The sequence below is a fragment of the Scyliorhinus canicula genome, chromosome 2 (genome assembly GCF_902713615.1).
Source record: "Scyliorhinus canicula chromosome 2, sScyCan1.1, whole genome shotgun sequence".
In the NCBI taxonomy this organism is placed as follows: domain Eukaryota; kingdom Metazoa; phylum Chordata; class Chondrichthyes; order Carcharhiniformes; family Scyliorhinidae; genus Scyliorhinus; species Scyliorhinus canicula.
The window spans coordinates 8,031,149-8,051,913 of record NC_052147.1 but is presented as its reverse complement, the minus strand read 5'-3'; the positions used below and the strand labels follow the sequence as shown (position 1 = coordinate 8,051,913).

The window sequence follows — 20,765 nt, the reverse complement described above, 5'->3', positions numbered from 1 at the left end:
TCCACTAGATCCCCGCCACACCACTAAATCGTCACCAAATACATAAAGCAGCAACAAAAAGGTTGGCAGCATTTAATTAAAATTCTCCCCAACCAGCTTGAGTGGGGAGTCAAACACTGAACGACAGGCTGTTTGGTGACCTGCTGGAAAGAAAGTAAAGCTATACAGGGGTAGTAGGGAAAGCGGAGTAGGGCACGACGGAAGCAGCAGACTGATGGGGTAGGCAAGGGAGACGGGGGACAATCCCGAGGCGCACACACAACCCGCTGAAGGGGGTTGAAGAAAGGAGGGCACAGGCAGGCAGCTTTAGGGGGCAACATTCATCGCACAGCAGCTGATCACCGATAAACAAATGTTTAAGCTGAAGCAACAGTCTGAATTACTCACATACAATGAAGCCTGTAAGTCACGGAGATTTTAGGGAATGCATCAGTTGTCTTTTTTCTCTGCAGGTGGCCTCATTATCCAAACAATCCTTTATGTCAAGAGAATTTTTACAGTCCAATGGGGAGTACAGAGATACCCACTCTAAACCTAGGTCAGGACCTTTCCAAAGCATTCCATTCCAGAGATAGAGCCATTTCTCTGCCACTATGCATGCTGGGTAAAAAGTTCCCCATTGCAGCAAAGTAATTTCCTTCGTACAAGGAGAAACATGGGAATTTATAATGGGGAACAAAGAAATGGCTGACCAACTAAATACACACTGTGGTTCTGCCTTCACAAAGGAGAGCACAAATAACATTTCAGAAATGTTTAGTGAGAGGGAGGAACTGAAGGAGATCGGTATTGGTAGAGAAATGCTATTGGGGAAATTGATGGGACTGAAGGCCAATAAATCCCAGAGTACTTAAAGAAGTGGCCCTAGAAATAGTGGATGCATTGGTGGTCATCTACCAAGATTCTATAGACTCTGGAACAGTTCCTGCAGATTGGAGGGTAGCTAATGTAACCCCACTATTTAAAAAGGGACACAGAGAGAAAACAGGGAATTATAGACCAGTCAGCCTGATGTTGGAAGTGGGGAAAATTTATATCAGAGCACTTGGAAAACAGTTGCAGGATCAGACAAAGTCAGCACGGATTTATAAAGGGGAATCTACTGGAATTCTTCGAAAATGTAACAAGTAGAGTTGATGAAGGGGAGCCAGTGGATGTGGTTTCTTTGGACTTTCAGAAAGCTTTGTAGACCCACATGAGAGATTAGTGTGTAAAATTAAAGTGTATAGGATTAGGGATAGTGTATTGAGATGGATAGAAAACTGGTTACATAGAACATACAGTTCAGTAGGAGGCCATTCGGCCCATCGAGTCTGCACCGACCCACTTAAGCCCTCATTTCCACCCTATCCCCATAACCCCTCCTAAATGTTTTAGATACCAAGGGCAATTTATCATGGCCAAACCACCTAACCTGCATGTCTTTGGACTGGTTGGCAGACAGGAAACAAGATCTTTATCCAAATGGCAGGCAGTGACTAGTGGGCTACCCCAGGGATCGGTGCAGGGACCCCAGCTGTTCACAATATATATTAATGATTTAGATGAGGGAACTAAATGTAATATCTTCAAATTTGCAGATGACACAAATCTGGGTGGGAGGGTGAGCTGTGAGGAGGATGCAGAGATGCTTCAGTGTGATTTGGACAAGCTGAGTGTGTGAGCAAATGCATGGCTGATACAGTATGATTTCAATAAATGTAAGTTTATCTACTTTGGTAGCAAAAATGGGAAGGCAGATTATCATCTGAATGGTCACAGGTTAGGAGAGGGGAATGTGTAATGAGTCCTGGGTGGCCTGGTACACGAATCGCTAAAGGTGAGCATGCAGGTGAAGCAGTCGTTAAAGGCGGCTTTCACTGCGAGTGGATTCAACATTATGGATGTTTTGCTGCAACTATGCAGGGCCCTGGTGAGGCCACGCCTGGAATATTGTGTGCAGTTATAGTCTCCTTATCTGAGGATGGGATGTTCTTTCTATAGAGGGAGTACAGAGAAGGTTTACCAGATTTTTTCCTGGGATGGCAGCATATGAAGAGAGATTGAGTCAGTTAGGATTATATTCGCAGGAGTTCAGAAGAATGAGGGGGTGGACTCACAGAAACCGATAACAGGACTAGACAGGGGAAGTGCAAGAAGGACGTTCCAGATGGTGAGGAGATCAAAACAAGGGGTTACGGTCTGAGGATACGAGGGGGGAGGAATCATTTAGGACTGAGATGAGGAGAAATGTCTTCACCCAAAGAGTGGTCGGCTTGTGGAATTCACTAACACAGAAAGTAGTTGGGGCCAAAAAACTGGGGCCAGGGTTCTCTCGAGAGTTAGCCTCACTACCATTGCCAGCTAGAAGAGATCTTGGCACTCAGCCAAATCTCCATTCACTGCAGAAATGCCCGAGAAGCCTCCCCCGTATGAAGGAACAGAGAATACTGCCGTGTATATTTTCAAGAAGCAGTTAGATATAGCACTTGGGGCAAAAGGGATCAAAGGGATCAAAAGATATTTGGGGGGGGGGGGTGCAGGGAAGGAGGAAGGATCTGGCTATCCAATTGGATGATCAGCCATAATCATTATGAATGGCGGAGCAGGCTCGAAGGGCCGAATGGCAGCTTCCTGCTCCTATTTTCCATGTTATGCATGGCCCGTGATTTCTGTTTGGTGCAACTGAGAGTGGTCCATCGTTTGTAATTTGTCAGCGCCCGTGGTCCCGGAGTGTCTCTTGTAGATGCAAGTTACCCCCATCCTGCAGTAAGCGATTGTGCTTGGTTGGTCAAAGTCGGGGTGTCCGCTTATACAGGCTTCACCGTTTAGTAAAAATGCCGAATCATAGGAAACTGTTAAAAATAAGATGTCCCCACCCCCACTTCCTTAACTGGGACTGGATGAGTTTCCAATACTTTCTTTGGTAACAGGATGAATTTGAATATGGCTTTTTAAATGGAATAAAAGATTACAGTTGAATGCGTAACAGCACAGACGGACATTACTACTTACGATTGAAGTGTCTGGAGACCCAAATTGTGTTTTTTTTAAACGGATGAACAGTCAGAAATGATGGGAGAAAGGATCAGCATTAAAACATCAGGTGTCTCAGGTGTAGTCTTTCAATTTCTTTTTTTTTAAAATTAACTTTAATTGGTTTACATATTTCGGATCAGCATCAGAATCAACATCGCAACAATGTGAGGGGCAACTATGGCCCGAGGTCTGTCACGGCAGAGGGTCCATTTATGTGACAGACAGGGATAACGGTGGGGCATGACGGGCAGAGGAGGGAGAAATCCCTGACTCGGGGAGCTGAAGGGACGAGTCGTTGACGGAATCCGACATGTCACTGGACGACCATAACCGCAGGCGCTGGGACAGCATTTGGCGTGGGTTGTCCGGTGTCGATTTGGTCTTGAGCTTCTCTTTGCTCTTTCTCTTCAGAAATGTAAACCTTTTCCGGGTGGGCACTTAATGGAAAATCAGAAAGGAGAAAACACCACCCCAAGATTTGGGGGAGCAGAGAGAGAATAAAAAAAGGGAGAGAGAGATGAAACATTAAAAATAAAACACAATGTAAACCAAAGTACATGCAATTAAAGAGCGCTCACTCCCCACCACCAAGGTTAACGGGCGCACAAAGTTAGAATCACCACAGAAAGAAAAACAGGATTCAGTTCATCATTTCTGCAACAGTGGGGAGAAAAGTGTAGATTATTCAAAAATATTAATTCCTAAGGAATGTATTCCTCAGCACCTCTGCATTATTACAGAGAAGGTTAAAATTTGGACATTTGTCAATATTTCCGGATGTAAGTACAGAGCGCCAGGCTGGAATACATGCTCTTGGTTCCCGGAGTGGCATTTCCAACCCACAACCTTCTGACTAACTGATGAGAAAGTGTAATTATTGAGCCACAGCTGACACCCACAGTTAAACCACTTTCTAACAACAGGTATGAGTGAAGGGTTGTTGCCTTATTATCAATTACAGCAGAAAGGCTCACACCTTATATTCACAATAGTCCAGTGGATCATAGAATCATATAATAGAATCATTGAATCACTACAGTGCAGAAGGGGCCATTCGGCCCATCAAGTCTCTGCTGACCCTCTGAAAGAGCACCATGCCTATCGCCGTAACACAGTAACCCCACCTAATCTTTTAGGTCACAAAGGGACAATTTATCATGGCCAATCCACCCAACCTGCACATCTTTGGACTGTAGGAGGAAAATGGAGCACCCGGAGGAAACACACACACACACGTCGGGGGGGGGAAAGTGCAAACCCCACAAAGACAGTCACCCGAGGCTGGATTGAAACCGGGTGCCTGGCGCTGTGAGGCACCGTGTCACAGTGTTGGATAAATTAGAAAAATGTCGAATAAGCACAAGCCATTAGCTGTCAAGTCTATTCCTCTCACAGTGAATGAACACCATCCGTCTCACATGCCAACAGAATATTCTGCAGAAATACTCACTATTCTGTGAAGACATGTTCACTAATCTAACAATTATTGGACCAGCCAAAAACCACCAAGCAAGTCACCAACACCTCACAAAAACTCAACTGCATGGTTCATTTTCTTCTGGAGAGTGAACTTTTGCACATCCTCTACCTGCTCTTCAGTCCCACATTACACAGCTGACTCTTAAAGCCCTGGGAGACAAACAAAAGTAATCAATGATCGCATTCCAAAACAAGTCAAACATGGACGGTTAAGTCTGAGCTGAAGATGACTAATCAGGTAAGTTCTCCTCATAAATCACACACCACCTCAATAGATTGGCTCAGTCCCTGAAACTCCGAGAAGTCGAACTAATCAACAATCCAAAAGGTTTGAGAGGCAAGTGAGCACAGGCCAATGAAACAGCTCCAGGCCAACAACTTCTAGGTCTGGCCAATTCAGATGGCTGGACTGCTTTGGATTAGACTCTCTAAGTGTTTACTTCCCCCGGCTGTCTTTACCTTTACTGGTTGGGCTCAGGCCATTTTCCTCTAATGAATTGGATCCCAGCGAGGAGTTGTCAAGACTCGCTCTCTGTGCCAGAGAAGGAGGCAATGCTGCTGCCACTTCTGTCGACTCCAGTTGGTGAACTTGGCTCTCGGGCACAAGTTTCTGCCGCTCCTTGGCATTCTCCTTCCTGGGTTTCATAAATTTCACAAGGGCCTTTGCAGCCACCCAGTTACTCTTTCTGTGAAAAAGAACAGTTAACAGTTTTGAATGACCGTCGCAATGTGAATAGTACTTCTTTTTTAATTTATCTGCTCTCAGGATATGGGCGTTGCTGTCTAGACCAGCGTCTATTGCCCATCCCTAATTGCCCTCGAGAAGGTGGTGGCGAGTTGCCTTCTTGAACTGCTGCAGTCCATGCGATGTAGGTACACCCCTCGTGCTGTTAGGGGTAGAGTTGACCCAGGGAAAGTGAAGGAACGGCGATATATTTGCAAGTCTGAATGGTGCGTAGCTTGAGGAGAACTTGCATGTGGTGAATTGCTGCCTTGTCCTTCTAGATGGTCGAGGTCGCAGGTTTGGAAGGTGCTGCCTAAGGAGCCCAGGAGAGTTGCTACAGTTCATTCTGTAGATTGTGGACACTCCTTCCATTTTGAGTCAGTGAATGTTTAAGTTGGTGGATGGGGCGGCAATCAGGCAGGGCTGCTTTGTCTTGAATGGTGTTGAGCTTCTTCAGAGTTGATGGAGCTGCACTCATTCAGACAAGTGGAGCGAGCGTATTCAATCACTGTCCTGGGAGCAAATTCCTGGAACTCCAATCCGAACAGCACTGTGGGTGTACCTACACCACATGGACTGCGGCGGTTCAAGAAGGCAGCTCACCACCACCTTCTCAAGGGCAGTTAGGGGTAGGCTGGGCTAACCAGTGATGCCCACATTCCATAAGTGAATTAAAAAAAAAAGTCACATTCCTGACTTGTGTCTTGGAGATGGTGGTCAGGCTTTGGGGAGTCAAGAGATGTGTTACTTGCCTCAGAATCGCCAGCGTCTGACCTTCTCTTATAGCCACAGTATTTATTTATTTAAAAAGAAATTTAGAGTACCCAATTCATTTTTTCCAATTAAGGGGCAATTTAGTGAGGCAAAGCCACCTACCCTGCAACATCTTTGGGTTGTGGGGGTGAGACCCACGCAAACACGGGGAGAATGTGCAAACTCGACACGGACAGTGGCCCAGAGCTGGGATCGAACCTGGGACCTCGCCGCCGTGAGGCCGCAGTGCAAACCACTGTGCCACCGTGCTTAGCCACAGTATTATTGTGGCTGGGGATGGGCAATAAATACTGGCCTAACCAGTCACGCCCACATCCCGTAAATTAATTTTGAAAATTACATTTATATTGTGCCTTTTGCAGTATTCCAAAGCGCCTTCCAGCCAATTAAAAACTGCACGTACACATTACACTCCCCCCACACACAAGATGATGTATTGGCTGGGGCCAGAAGGCACCTCGGGCGGGGTGGCCTGGGGGTGACACACCTATACGACACACTGCTCTAAGTGGGCTGTTAGCGGCGTGCACAGCGGCATGGCTGCCTTCCCAGTTGCGGTAATGGTGGTCAGTGCCTGTCCACGCTGACCCCACATCTCCCCCCCCCCCCCCCCCCCCCCACCGGCCGAAGCCCCCCAGCCAATGGTACAACGGTTAGCAAACTATGGCGATGATGAACACCTTCTGTACCCCTTCTCTCCCTCAGCAGTCACCACTCTGTTTTCATGATTTTTAAAAGCACAAGTGAAACTCGTCATCCGGAACTCACCCCATTGGAGATGGAGCATCGCGGAGGCCCCGGCGAATACCGGGTCAGGCCCGCTAATGACATGCAAATGGTGTCCACTGTATATGCGTTCTGGACTGCATTGACGGTGTTGTCGAAGTGACGTCAAATTGCAATTTGGCGTCAAATTGGCGCCGGCTGTGCTTTTATCGTTGAACCTATTCTCCACCCAATCGTGTTTCACGATTTCTACGTCAGCCGACAGAGAATCCCGCCCATAGCCCTTGGGGCTAAAGGGATCAAAGGGTATGGGGGAAAAGCGGGAACAGGTTACAGAGTTGGATGACAAGAGAAGGTCATGATAAATGTTAGAGCGAGCGCGAAGGGTTCAAGTAGACTCCTCCTGCTCCTATTTTCTATGTTTCTAACAGAGTATTTTCCACAGCTCTGGACTTCATACACCAAAAAAAAGAGATAGATGTACTGCAGAACTTGCAAAAAGCACTTAACTGATACAGTAACGGAGGGATTATAGTTACAGCAAAGATTTAAGATGACTTTTCTGCAGGAAAGAGAAAGCCGAGGGATAAACAGGTGAAGGTCTCTGGAGGTTATTAAAGGGTTTGATCGGGGAAGTGCAGATTTCCGAGGAAAGCAGAACTCAGGAGCATAAATATAAGATAGTCATCGAAAAAAACCAATAAGGAATTCAAAAGAAACCTCTTAAACCAGAGAGTAGAATGTGGAACTCACTACCACAAGCACTGCTCAAGGTAAATAGCATAGAGGAAGCAGAGGATATATACATGATGCAGGCACGAAGGTAATGCCATTAAGTTTAGAAAGAAGTGGGGTGGCAGGAGGGCAATGTGGAGGATAAACACCAACATGGAGCTGCTGGGTTCAGACTGAGATGTAAATACTTGACTAATATGTCCTTCAAAAAAATAACCAGGCCACAGGGAATTCTCACTGACTTTGTCAAAAAGCTTCATCATAAGTAGATGTTTTTTCTCAAGGTCAAAAGAGTTGTTTTTGCATTTCTACCTGTAGTGGCACAGAGTGCTGGCGGTGCACCGCACAGTGGCACAGAGTGCTGGCGGTGCACCGCACAGTGGCACAGAGTGCTGGCGGTGCACCGCACAGTGGCACAGAGTGCTGGCGGTGCACCGCACAGTGGCACAGAGTGCGGACGGTGCACCGCACAGTGGCACAGAGTGCCGACGGTGCACCGCACAGTGGCACAGAGTGCCGACGGTGCACCGCACAGTGGCACAGAGTGCCGACGGTGCACCGCACAGTGGCACAGAGTGCCGACGGTGCACCGCACAGTGGGGTACAGAGTGCCGACGGTGCACCGCACAGTGGGGCACAGAGTGCCGACGGTGCACCGCACAGTGGCACAGAGTGCCGACGGTGCACCGCACAGTGGGGTACAGAGTGCTGACGGTGCACCGCACAGTGGCACAGAGTGCTGACGGTGCACCGCACAGTGGGGCACAGAGTGCTGACGGTGCACCGCACAGTGGGGCACAGAGTGCTGACGGTGCATCGCACAGTGGTACAGAGTGCTGACGGTGCATCGCACAGTGGGGTACAGAGTGCTGACGGTGCACCGCACAGTGGCGCACAGAGTGCTGACGGTGCACCGCACAGTGGGGCACAGAGTGCTGACGGTGCACCGCACAGTGGGGCACAGAGGCTGACGGTGCACCGCAGAGTGGGGCACAGAGTGCTGACGGTGCACCGCACAGTGGGGCACAGAGTGCTGACGGTGCACCGCACAGTGGGGCACAGAGTGCTGACGGTGCACCGCACAGTGGGGCACAGAGTGCTGACGGTGCACCGCACAGTGGGGCACAGAGTGCTGACGGTGCACCGCACAGTGTGGCACAGAGTGCTGACGGTGCACCGCACAGTGGCACAGAGTGCTGACGGTGCACCGCACAGTGGCACAGAGTGCTGACGGTGCACCGCACAGTGGCACAGAGTGCTGACGGTGCACCGCACAGTGGTACAGAGTGCTGACGGTGCACCGCACAGTGGTACAGAGTGCTGACGGTGCACCGCACAGTGGTACAGAGTGCTGACGGTGCACCGCACAGTGGTACAGAGTGCTGACGGTGCATCGCACAGTGGCACAGAGTGCTGACGGTGCACCGCACAGTGGCACAGAGTGCTGACGGTGCACCGCACAGTGGCACAGAGTGCTGACGGTGCACCGCACAGTGGCACAGAGTGCTGACGGTGCACTGCACAGTGGGGTACAGAGTGCTGACGGTGCACCGCACAGTGGTACAGAGTGCTGACGGTGCACCGCACAGTGGGGTACAGAATGCTAACAGTGCACCGCACAGTGGTACAGAGTGCTGACGGTGCACCGCACAGTGGTACAGAGTGCTGACGGTGCACCGCACAGTGGGGTACAGAATGCTAACAGTGCACTGTACAGTGGTACAGAGTGCTGACGGTGCACCGCACAGTGGGGTACAGAATGCTAACAGTGCAATGTACAGTGGTACAGAGTTCTAACGGTGCACTGTACATTCTTACAAATTCTTCAAGAAGAGTGATGGCCTAATAAATGTCTTTACAATTATTGAGGGACTTCATAGGGTATGAAAGTAAAGAAAATGCTTCCACTTGCAGATATTTGAAAACAAGAGTCGATAAATACAAGGTCATCGCTAATAAATCCAATGAGGAATTCAGGTGCAATTTCGTTCACTAACTATGGTTAGGATATTGAACTTGCTACCACCTGGAATAGTTTAGGTGAACACGAGAGATTCATCTAAGGTGACAAGAATGCAGGGAAAGAGGAGGAGGATGATGTGTTAATAAAGTTTGATGAAGTGGGTGCGGTGGAGGGGAGCTCACACAGGGGCATAACCACCAGAATAGCCGCTTTGGGCTGAATGGCCTGTTTGTCTGCTGTGTTTTCTATGTCACTCTCTGTATAGGACTTGCACAATTCAGCGACCACTTTGTACACAAGATGGTTTTGTTTCTACCTTCTGAGTTGGAAGCAGTGAATGAAATATCCCAAGTGGTATATGCAGTTAACTAAAAACTGATGCAATGAGGGTTTAATTTGCAAAGAGACAGTACCTTTTAGGAGTTGGTTCGTAGAATTTGTACTGGTCCATTATTTTCTCTTCCAATTTCTCTTTCTGCCTTCGAAGGGAATTTAACTTGTCTCTAAGGAAGAAAATGAAAACAAGAAGCCTGATCAGTACTGGATTTCATAGAACAGAACACTACAGCGCAGTACGGGCCCTTCGGCCCTCGATGTTGCGCCGACCTGTTTGTTTTCAGAAAGATTTCAGAAAGTTATATATCAGATCTGAATGAGGGGTTACGGATACAAATTTACTTTCATTGATTATTGCGGTGTGGGCATCCTTGCCCATTTCTAATTGCCCCGAGATTCTACTTGAATCCACTACCCTCAATGTGGTGAAGCTGCAAGGGAAGGAGACCTAGGAATTGCACCCAGTGCCAGTAAGGGAACAGCAGGTATATGTCCCAATTGGGATGCTCTGGGACATGGCGAGGAAATTGGAGGTGATGGTACTGCCATGTATAATACCACGGCGTTGTCGAACACAAGACCATAGGAAATTGGAGGAGGCGGCGGCCATTCTGCACAACAATCCTGCTCCGCCATTCAATATGATTTTGGCCGATTTGAAGCCTCAACTCCATTTCCCACCTGCCTCCCATATCCCTCAATTCCCCGAGAGTCTGAAAATCTGCCTATCCCAGTCTTAAAAATCTTTAAAGATGGAGCGCCCACAACCCTTAGTTAGAGAATTCCAAGATTCACAACCGGGGCTGTTGTCTGTGCCTGCGCATGTGTGGGTACGTGTGCATGTGTGGGTACGTGCGCATGTGTGGGTACGTGCGCATGTGTGGGTACGTGCGCATGTGTGGGCACGTGCGCATGTGTGGGCACGTGTGCGCGCGTCTCCATGCATTTATCTGTGTATGGATGTGCTCGTGTTCATGAAGAAGACAACAAACATCAGCCAGGATTCCTGCCCCCCGATTGTTATGTAATTGGACCATGTTGAGCTGAAGTTGCTGATTTGACTTTGAAGGACCCCCTTCATTGTGAATGACTAACATCCCAAAGTTAAATCCCAATTTAAACACAAGGGAACGGAAGGTGAAACTGACAAGGGAACGGAAGGTGAAACTGACCAAGAGCTCAAACCAGAAAAAGAGCACGAGAGAAAATCCAACCTGATCTCAGCACCATTATATTTGAAATGAGTTTGCAGGAAGCTAGCAAAACCCAACGTTGTGGAATGAAATAACTCTAATTGTTCATCACCAATTCCAAGACGTCGGCGGGATCCACGTGTCATCGGCAGGACAGGAAAATCCCGCCGGCACGAACAGCCACAAAATCCTGCCCAGTGACTCTCATTACACGCAAACAAAACACAAGAAATAGGAGCAGAAAAGGACCAAATGGGCCCTTGCGCCTGTCCAGTCAGTAATGGCCAATTTCCTACAACTCAAATCCCACTGTATCCCCAAATCTCTAGTACCCACAGATTCAGTCTTGAACAAATCGGCATAGACAGTGCTGAGTGAGGATAATCCAAAAATCCCCTGCATGGAGAAATTTCTCAAAGTTCCTTATCCTGGGGCTCTGATCCCTTGTCCCAGACTATCCGGCTGGGGATACAACCCCTCAGCATCTACCCCGTCGAGCCTTCAGAGAACAAATGTGTGAAGGTGGCAGCACAGGGCCTTTGTAGCTGTAATCTATCACAGTAGAGATGGGCAGAAGGGCCATCACTATTGTCCATTGGCTATGCAGCTCCTCACTCACATATACTGCTTCTGTTCCTCGTGGTAGTGTTCCTTGCTCTCCATGGACTGCTCGAGCAGGTTTTGGTTTTGCTGGTTCAACATCTGAACCTGACCCAGCAAATAATGGTTCTCTTCCTCCAGGTTTCCCTTCAGCTGCGTCAGAAGCTTTCGTGAAAGAGAAACAAAAAGAACAGAGTGAGGATCGGCAGGTGGGATTGTTTCGACTGAGCGCGCCAATGGTAAAACGGACAGCTCCAGCAGACACTGAAAGACACTCAACAAAAACGAGGCAGCACGGTGGCCTAGTGGTTAGCACAGTTGCCTCACGGCGCTGAGGTCCCAGGTTTGATCCCAGCTCTGGGTCACTGTCCGTATGGAGTTTGCACATTCTCCCCGTGTCTGCGTGGGTTTCGCCCCCACAACCCAAAAATGTGCAGAGTAGGTGGATTGGCCACACTAAATTGCCCCTTAATTGGAAAAAATAATTGGGTAATCTAAATTTAAAAAAAAAACAACGTTAGGGGCAGCACGGTAGCATAGTGGTTAGCATAAATGCTTCACAGCTCCAGGGTCCCAGGTTCGATTCCCGGCTGGGTTACTGTCTGTGCGGAGTCTGCACGTCCTCCCCGTGTGTGCGTGGGTTTCCTCCGGATGCTCCGGTTTCCTCCCACAGTCCAAAGATGTGCGGGTTAGGTGGATTGGCCATGCTAAATTGCCCATGGTGTCCTAAAAAGTAAGGTTAGGGGGGGGGAGTCGTTGGTTATGGGTGTAGGGTGGATGCGTGGGTTTGAGTAGGGTGATCATGGCTCGGCGCAACATTGAGGGCCGAAGGGCCTGTTCTGTGCTGTACTGCTCTATGTTCTATGAGAAATTGGAGTTTGCAGAACAGTTGAGAAGAATTACATAGATACATTGGAGGAGAAGCAAGATGGCTTGGTAGTGCAGAGCTTGAATGTTGCTGAAAAGAGAGACGTGTTGCCAAAGTTTTTCTTCCGGCAATCATCAGACAAACACAAGAATTCTAAATTTCAAATGATCACAACAATTTATACTGCAGGAGAAAAGGAATATTTTCAAGCATTGTGCTTGTTTTGAACTAACCAGAAGTTTGGGGAGCCTATTGTTCCCCATTGCTTTCTCCATGGCCACACCTCGACCAGAGATGACTTGCCAACGAATCAGCACCCTTTCCTCCTGTAGTAGAAATTGTTGAGATTGTTTGAAATTTGGCATTCTTGCATTTGCCCTGATGAGTGCGAAATGAAAAGCTTCGGCAACACGTCCCTCCTCAGTGTTAAAGAGAAACACGAGGGAGACAATAACAGAAGAAATTAAGTAGGGTGGGAGGAGTATCATGTGGAACATCAGCAACAGCAGAGACCAGTTGTGAATAAGTGAATGACCTATTCCTGTGCTGTACATTCGACAAAACAATTCTTTCTCATTTGTACCATGGATTTCCCCAGTCCGCTCACCACTGCACAATGCAAGGTAAACGAGTGACACCATAGGAACCATTTAAGGGGTAAAACACACTTGGATTTATAAACATAGAACTGTTGCTAGCTCCGATCCAGATTTACTGGAAAGGTATTGGGATGGAGAAGTTCAGCTATGTGGTTGGAGAAACTTGGGTTGCTCTCCTGAGGTTCAGGGAAGATTTAATCGAGGTTCAAAATTATGAATGATTCTGATGGTGTTGGTCAGGAGAGACCAGTTTCCACTGGCAGGAGAGTTGGTAACCAGGGGGAGTAAATTTAAGATGGGGAGATGTTATTTTTTAAACACAGTGAGTTGTAACAGTCTGGAACACGCTGCCGGAGAGGACGGCAGGAACAGATTCAGTCGGAACTTTTGGAAGGGTTCATGCTGGAATGTTGACTTTATTACAATAGGGGTGGAGTATAAAAGCAGGCAAGACTTGCTACAATAGTGCAGGTGAGATAGCACTGGGGCCACTGTGTACACTTTTGGTCTCCTTACTTAAGAAGGGATATCCTTGCATTGGAGGCAGTTCAGAGTCGGGTCACTGGGCTGATTCCTGGGATGGCCTTATGAGGAAATGTTGAGCAGGTTATGCAGGTTGAGCAGGAATCACAGACACAGACGCTGCGGAATCACAGACACAGACGCTGCGGAATCACAGACGCCGTGGAATCACAGACACAGACATTGCGGAATCACAAACACAGATCACTGCAACCTGCAGAATTGCTGATAATTGCCCTTAAGTAAAACATGAATTGAGATTGCAAGGGATAGTTTTATCCTCACTCACCCAGCGACACACACTAGGGACGTTTTGCTGCTTTAAAGGTACTATAAATTTTAAGTTGTTGAAGTCACACGATACAGGTGACGCTGCCATGTTCATGTCCTTAACGGCACATATTGACCACAGCAGTCACCTACATACCCACCAGAACCCTACCAAACACCATAGACAATGAAGGCCAAACAAGAACATACATGTATTTGACAAAAAGTCATCCAGACTCGAACCGTTAGCTCTGTTCTCTCTGCACAGATACTGTCAGGCCTGCTGAGATTGTCCACTATTTTCCATTTTTGTTTCAGATTCCGGGAGCTGCAGTAATTTGCTTTTATCTTAAGAGAATGTATTCATCGTTTTGTATGAGTCTCCTATCTCTCCTTACATAGAACATACAGTGCAGAAGGAGGCTATTCGGCCCATCGAGTCTGCACCGACCCACTTAAACCCTCACATCCACCCTATCCCCGTAACCCAATAACCCCTCCTAACCTTTTTGGACACTAAGGGCAATTTATGATGGCCAACCCACCTAACCTGCACATCTTTGGACTGTGGGAGGAAACCGGAGCACCCGGAGAAAACCCACGCAGACATGGGGAGAACGTGCAGACTCCGCACAGACAGTGACCCAAGCCAGGAATCGAACCTGGGACCCTGTCGCTGTAGGCCACAGTGCTATCCACTTGTGCTATCGTGCTACCCTCTTATACTATTAATCCAGTTCCCCAAAATGGGAGATTTCAAAGGGCACTCTGTGAGCTGGTTTCTCCCAAAGGGCTACGGCCCCACGCCGGCGTACAAATGCTGGCGTTTCACTCCTGGGTTTCCTAAAAAAAGGATAAGTTGATTCACTCACCTGCAGGGGGCTAGCAGGGACCCAGAGTGATTCACAAAGCTTTAGCTGCGGGTAGGGGCCCCCGCACTTCCGGTTTTGAGTCCGCGCATACGCACAGCGGCAGCCTCCAGCGGCCAAGCCGAGTGCCACGGCGAACTCGGACCACTGAGGCAGCGTGCCCGAAGATCAGACCAGCCCAATCGGTCCCCCAGCCGCCCATCCCCCCGTCCCCACCAGGGCGGCCGCAGCCCCAGACCGCAGTCGCCACGCGAGCTTTCCGAACGGCAATAGGTGGTTAGAACCACGGCGTCGGGAACTCGGCCGGTTGGGAGCGGAGGATCGATGGGTGGGCCTCTGGCAATGGGTTTTCCTTAAAACTGCAACGTATAATTATACAGCACCTTCAACATAGTGACGTAGTCCAGGCCGGTTCACTGGACAATTACAAAACAAAATTTGACACCAAATCAATAAACAAATATTGGAACAGATACCCACAATTTGGTCAAGATTATGAGGTGCCTGTTAGAAGATAAGAGGCAGGTAGAGAGGTAGAGAGGTGCAGGAAAAGAGTTCCAGAGCTGAGGGAGCTAAAGGCACAGCCACAGTAACTGGGAATTCTCAACAGACCAGATACAGAGGAGCGCAGAGGTCTCAGAGAGTTGTTGCAGAATTAAGGGTTAACTCTAACAATAGCCACTGAGGATATGGGGAAGCAGCTTTGTAATAACGAGTGAGTCAGGAGAGGAGGAGGAGAATCTGAGAGAAGAGCAGTGGCTCTGTCCTCGGGCTTTGTAATCCTGCAGATGGTTAAAAAGGATTAGTGCTTCCGGCCAGTTATCTTGCTAAGAGCAAGACAACCAACATCTTCCAAGCTGACCAATGACGATAAAAACATTGTGAGCAACCACAGCCCCGACAATAACAGAGCTGTGAGGCTAGAAGAGGTCACAGGGATAAGGAGGGGTGAGGGTAGGGAAGGATAGTAAAACAAAAGATGAGAATCTTTCAATGTGGCGTTGCCCAGCCAGGGGCCAGCTTTGCCCAGCGATTACAAGGGTGGTGGGGTTAATGTGAATCTGTGCGAGTTCGGACTCAGGTAACAGAATTTTAAATGACCTTGAGTTTATACATTAATGAAAAGCCCTTTTTTAAAAAAAAAGCTTCCACCAGTACCTCACAGTGATTGTCCATTTTGGTGTGTGAGATATCCAGAATTTGGTGCTGCTCTTTTAAGCTGTGGTATTCTGCTTGCCACCTCGCCAGTTCCAATTCTGTGGTGTTCAGGGTGCTCTTGAACTCCTTGGTGTGGGTCTGCAGTCCATCGTACTCCACTTTCAACTGTGCATTCATCGATCTCAACCTAAAACACAGGTTACGTTGTATGAATCAACAGCATCAAAAGACTTCTCTTTGGTAAGATGACAAGAAGCCATTGTAGGGGTAGGCCAAAGGGCCCCTAGGGTGGCATGGTGACACTGTGGTTAGCACTGCCACCTCACAGTACCAGGGACCTGGGTTAAATTTCAGCCTCGGGTGACTGTCCGTGTGGAGTTTGCAGTTTCTCCCCATATCTGCGTGGGATTCCTCCGGGTGCTCCGGTTTCCTCCCACAGTCCAAAGATGTTCAGGTAAGGTGGATTGGCCATGATAAATTACCCCTTAGTGTATAGAGATGTTGAGGTCAAGGCAGAGTGTTGCTAGGATAAGGCGGGGGAGAGGCCAGAGGTAAATTGCTCTTTCAGAGGGTCAGTACAGACTCGATGGGCCAAATGGCCTCCTTCTGCACTGTAGGGATTCTATGAGCCTGCTCGGTCATTCAGTTAAAACAGATCAAATTCTTAGCCAGCTTTGACAGATGAGAGCCTGTTTCCGCCTGCCTGGAGAATGCAGAAGCAGGGATCAGAGCCTCAGGATCAGAGGGCAGCCATTTAGCACTGGGATGAGAGTTAGGGCCATGGTTAAAAATCTCTTCTCTCAAGAGGATTGGGAATCTTTGGCATTCTCTACCCCAGAGAATGTGCATGCTCAGTCACTGAGAATATTGAAGAATGATACAGTCATGGGGAACTAAGGGAATCAAAGGATATGGGCGAGAGGGCAGCAAAGTGGGGTTCAGACAGAAGACTAACCATTCTTATTGAACAGAGAAGCAACCTCAAGGTCTACTGCTACACCTATTTTCTGTGCTATTTTGTATTGTTCCTCTGTAGTAATTAAGGCGGCTAATGGAATACTTTATTATGAGAGGAATTGAACATAAAATGATGTTATGCTTCAATTATACAGGACATTGGTGAGAACATATCTCAAACACTGCGTGCAGTTATGGTCTCCTTATTAAGGAGGAGGTTTATTAGAATCTGTACAGTACAGAAGGAGGACATTCGGCCCATCGAGCCCACACTGACACTCCAAAAACACCAATCACCTAACCCGCACATCTTTGGGAGGAAACTGGAGCACCCGGGGGAAACCCATCAGACATGGGGAGAACGTGCAAACTCCACACAGTCACCGAAGGCAAGAATTGAACCCAAGTCCCCGTGCTTTCCTCAGATTGATACCTGGAATGACCAGGTTGTCTTATGAATAAAGGTTGGACGGACTGAGCTTGTTTCCACTGGAGTTTTGAAGAGTGAGGGGGGGGTAACTTGATGAAGTATATGAGATTCTGAACGTTGCTGACAAGATAGACGGGATAAGGATGTTTCCTCTCGTGGGCAACTCCAGAAATAGGAGCAAAGTTTTTAAATTAGGAATTGCCCTTTTGGGGCAGAGATGAGGAGAATTTCTTTCTCTGGGGGTTGTGCAACTTTGGAACTCTGCCTCAGACGCTGGTGGAAGAGGCATGAAGGTCATTGAATATTTTTAAGATGCATGTTAGGCAAGGAAATCAGAGGTTATCGGGTTAGATTGGAATGTGGAATCCAAAATACAAACAGATCAGCCATGATCTTATCGAATGGCGGAGCAAGCTTGAGGGGCTGAACGGCCTGTTTCTGCTCTTATTTCTATGTTTGTATCCAGTTCCACCTGGGGTTGTTGTAGGCACCTTTCTTCAGTCTGGCCTACATTCAGCTCCGGTAGTAGAATGGGAAGTGTATACCTGTAACCACCCCAACAGGTGCCTAACATCCTCAAGAAATACTGTTTTTAAAGTGGGCATCACAGACAAGGCCAGCATTTATTGCCCATTCCGAACTGCCCCCCCCCCCCGAGACTAGCTGAATGCGCTTGTACTGTCACAGCTGCCATCTTTTGGATGAGATGTTAGCCTAAGGTCTTGTCTTCGCTCTCAGATGGATGTAGAAGACCCATGGTACTATTCTGAAAGAGCAACAGAGAGTTCTGCATGGTGTCCTGGCCAATATTTATCACTTCGCCAATGTCTGGCCATTATTACAGTGCTGAGCGGGAGCTCGCTGTATACAGTGCTGAGCGGGAGCTCGCTGTATACAGTGCTGAGCGGGAGCTCGCTGTATACAGTGCTGAGCGGGAGCTCGCTGTATACAGTGCTGAGCGGGAGCTCGCTGTATACAGTGCTGAGCGGGAGCTCGCTGTATACAGTGCTGAGCGGGAGCTCGCTGTATACAGTGCTGAGCGGGAGCTCGCTGTATACAGTGCTGAGCGGGAGCTCGCTGTATACAGTGCTGAGCGGGAGCTCGCTGTATACAGTGCTGAGCGGGAGCTCGCTGTATACAGTGCTGAGCGGGAGCTCGCTGTATACAGTGCTGAGCGGGAGCTCGCTGTATACAGTGCTGAGCGGGAGCTCGCTGTATACAGTGCTGAGCAGGCGCTTGCTGTATGCAAATTAGTTTCCATGTTACCTTCATTGTAAAAATCACAAGGACTGAATTGGTTTTGAAGCATTTTAAAGGTGATTTAAGGTTGTGAAAAGCAGAATATTTATCGTACTTTTCTTGGAAAGTTCTAGTGACATACTTCCCGATTCCGAAATATAAATTGATGAGAGCCGAGGAATATTTGTTTGTTGCTCCAGTCTGCTCTGCTGAATCCTGAGCTGCTGTATTTATTCATGGCCCACGCACTTGCAGGCCCACCGGCCTCGCTGTGCTGCTCACAGGATATCTCACCTGTCCAGGTCAACCTGCAGCTGTCGGTTCTCCTCTGCAACGGCCGCACTCCTCTTGGTCTCTCGCTGCAGGTTCTCTTGTTGGGTTCGGAGTGTGCAGTCCAGCTCCTCCATCTCCCTTTTCTGCTTCAGCAGTCCCATGTACCTGTCAGTGGAAGGACAGAAAAGGGCATTACTGCTTCAGAACAAACACTCGGGCGCTGGCACACACACACACACACACACACACACACACACACACACACACACACACAAAGTGAGGGACAAAGACACCGGAAGCCTAACACTTAACCAACCCAAGTTATACTACAGATAAGGAGGGGGATTAACCAGGAACTAGTGGTCTTGCCAACAGCTTGTGCATCGCAACCACCACCAATCAATCTAAGGGAGCCAGGTTCATGGTAAAAGAAAAAGACACCGGATTATTTGTAACTGTTAAAATTTTTTCCCAATTAAGGATCAATTTAGCGTGACCAATCCACCTACCCTGCACATCTTTGGGTTGTGGGGGTGAGACCCACGCAGACACGGGGAGAATGTGCAACCTCCACACGGACAGTGACCAGAGCCCGGATCGAACCTGGGTCCTCGGCATTGTGAGGCAGTAATGATAACCACTGCGCCACCGTGCTGCCCCGAGGAATTTAATTTAATGTCAAGAAAACAGACCAAGAAGTTGGAAATGTGGGCAGTGGCAGAGACGCGGGCAGCAGCAGAGGCACGGGCAGCGGCAGAGACGCGGGCAGCGGCAGAGGCACGGGCAGCGGCAGAGACGCGGGCAGCGGCAGAGGCGCGGGCAGCGGCAGAGGCGCGGGCAGCGGTGGTGGCAGAACGATAGGTAGAACCGCAGGCAAGGTGCTGGATTTGTTCATTTCAGTCCCAGGAAGTTCTTGGAGGATTTAATGGGTCCATGCTCCATCTAGTGGTAAAACTGGAATAGTGCATGGTTGAAGGGTTTCTTCCTCCAATACAAGAATACATTTCACAACCATCACACCGAGACAGAGTTATGTCTGAGTCGCTGATCTGTACAGAAGATCCCTGCTGGGGGTTCAGGCACGGTGAATTTATCTTGTGTTCATCAATGGATTGGATTGGATTAGATTTGTTTGTTGTCACGTGTACAGAGGGTGAAAAGTATTTTTCTGGGAGCAGCTCAAACAAATCATTTAGTACATGAAATAAAAGAAAATAAAAAGAAAATATATAAAAGGGCAACACAAGGTCCACAATGTAAATACATAGACACCAGCATCGGGTGAAGCATACAGGAGTGTAATATTAATCAGATCAGTCCATAAGAGGGTCGTTTCGGAGTCTGGTAACAGCGCAGAAGCTGTTTTTGAGTCTGTTAGAGCGTGCTCTCAGACTTTTATATCTACTGCCCGATGGAAGAAGTTGGAAGAGCGAGTAAGCCGGGTGGGAGGGGTCTTTGATTATGCTGCCCGCTTTCCCCAGGCAGCGGGAGGTGTAGATGGAGTCAATGGATGGGAGGCAGGTTTGTGTGATGGACTTGGCTGTGTTCACGACTACTGAAGGGTCTTGGGCCGACCAGTTGCCATACCAGGCTGTGATGCAGCCAGATAGGATGCTTTCTATGGTGCACCTGTAAAAGCTGGTAAGATTCAATGTGGACATGCCAAATTTCCTTAGTTTCCTGAAGTATAGGCGCTGTTTTGCTTTCTTGGTGATAGGGTCAACATGGGTGGACCAAATGTTTGATTTGATTTATTATTGTCACATGTATTAGTATACAGTGAAAAGTATTGTTTCTTGCATGCTGTACAAACAATGCATACTGTACACAGGGAAGGAAGGAGAGACTGCAGAATATAATGTTACAGTTATAGCAAGGTGTAGAGAAAAGATGAACTTAAGACGAGGTAGGTCCATTCAAAAGTCTGATGGCAGTAGGGAAGAAGCTGTTCTTGAGTCGGTTGGTACGTGACCTCAAACTTTGGTATCTTTTTCCTGACGGGAGGTGGGAGAGAGTATGTCTGGGGTGCATG

General features: G+C 48.2%; 1 protein-coding gene across 2 annotated transcripts in view; it reads right to left on the bottom strand.

The window, feature by feature from the left end:
• Window positions 1-20,765, bottom strand: part of ccdc88c (coiled-coil domain containing 88C) — a 223,258-nt gene that overhangs the window by 24,119 nt on the left and 178,374 nt on the right. Inside the window, exons 21-26 of one of the 2 annotated variants that reach the window (XM_038773242.1) lie at window positions 18,755-18,898; window positions 15,835-16,021; window positions 11,568-11,713; window positions 9,833-9,922; window positions 4,957-5,183; window positions 3,113-3,455 (exon numbers count right to left, since the gene is read on the bottom strand). In XM_038773242.1, the coding sequence (XP_038629170.1) occupies window positions 3,229-3,455; window positions 4,957-5,183; window positions 9,833-9,922; window positions 11,568-11,713; window positions 15,835-16,021; window positions 18,755-18,898 (1,021 nt within the window). In that variant the 3' untranslated portion in view covers window positions 3,113-3,228. Of the gene's footprint in view, window positions 1-3,112; window positions 3,456-4,956; window positions 5,184-9,832; window positions 9,923-11,567; window positions 11,714-15,834; window positions 16,022-18,754; window positions 18,899-20,765 lie in introns of those variants that run through there. The other variant, XM_038773235.1, reaches the window with a different exon arrangement.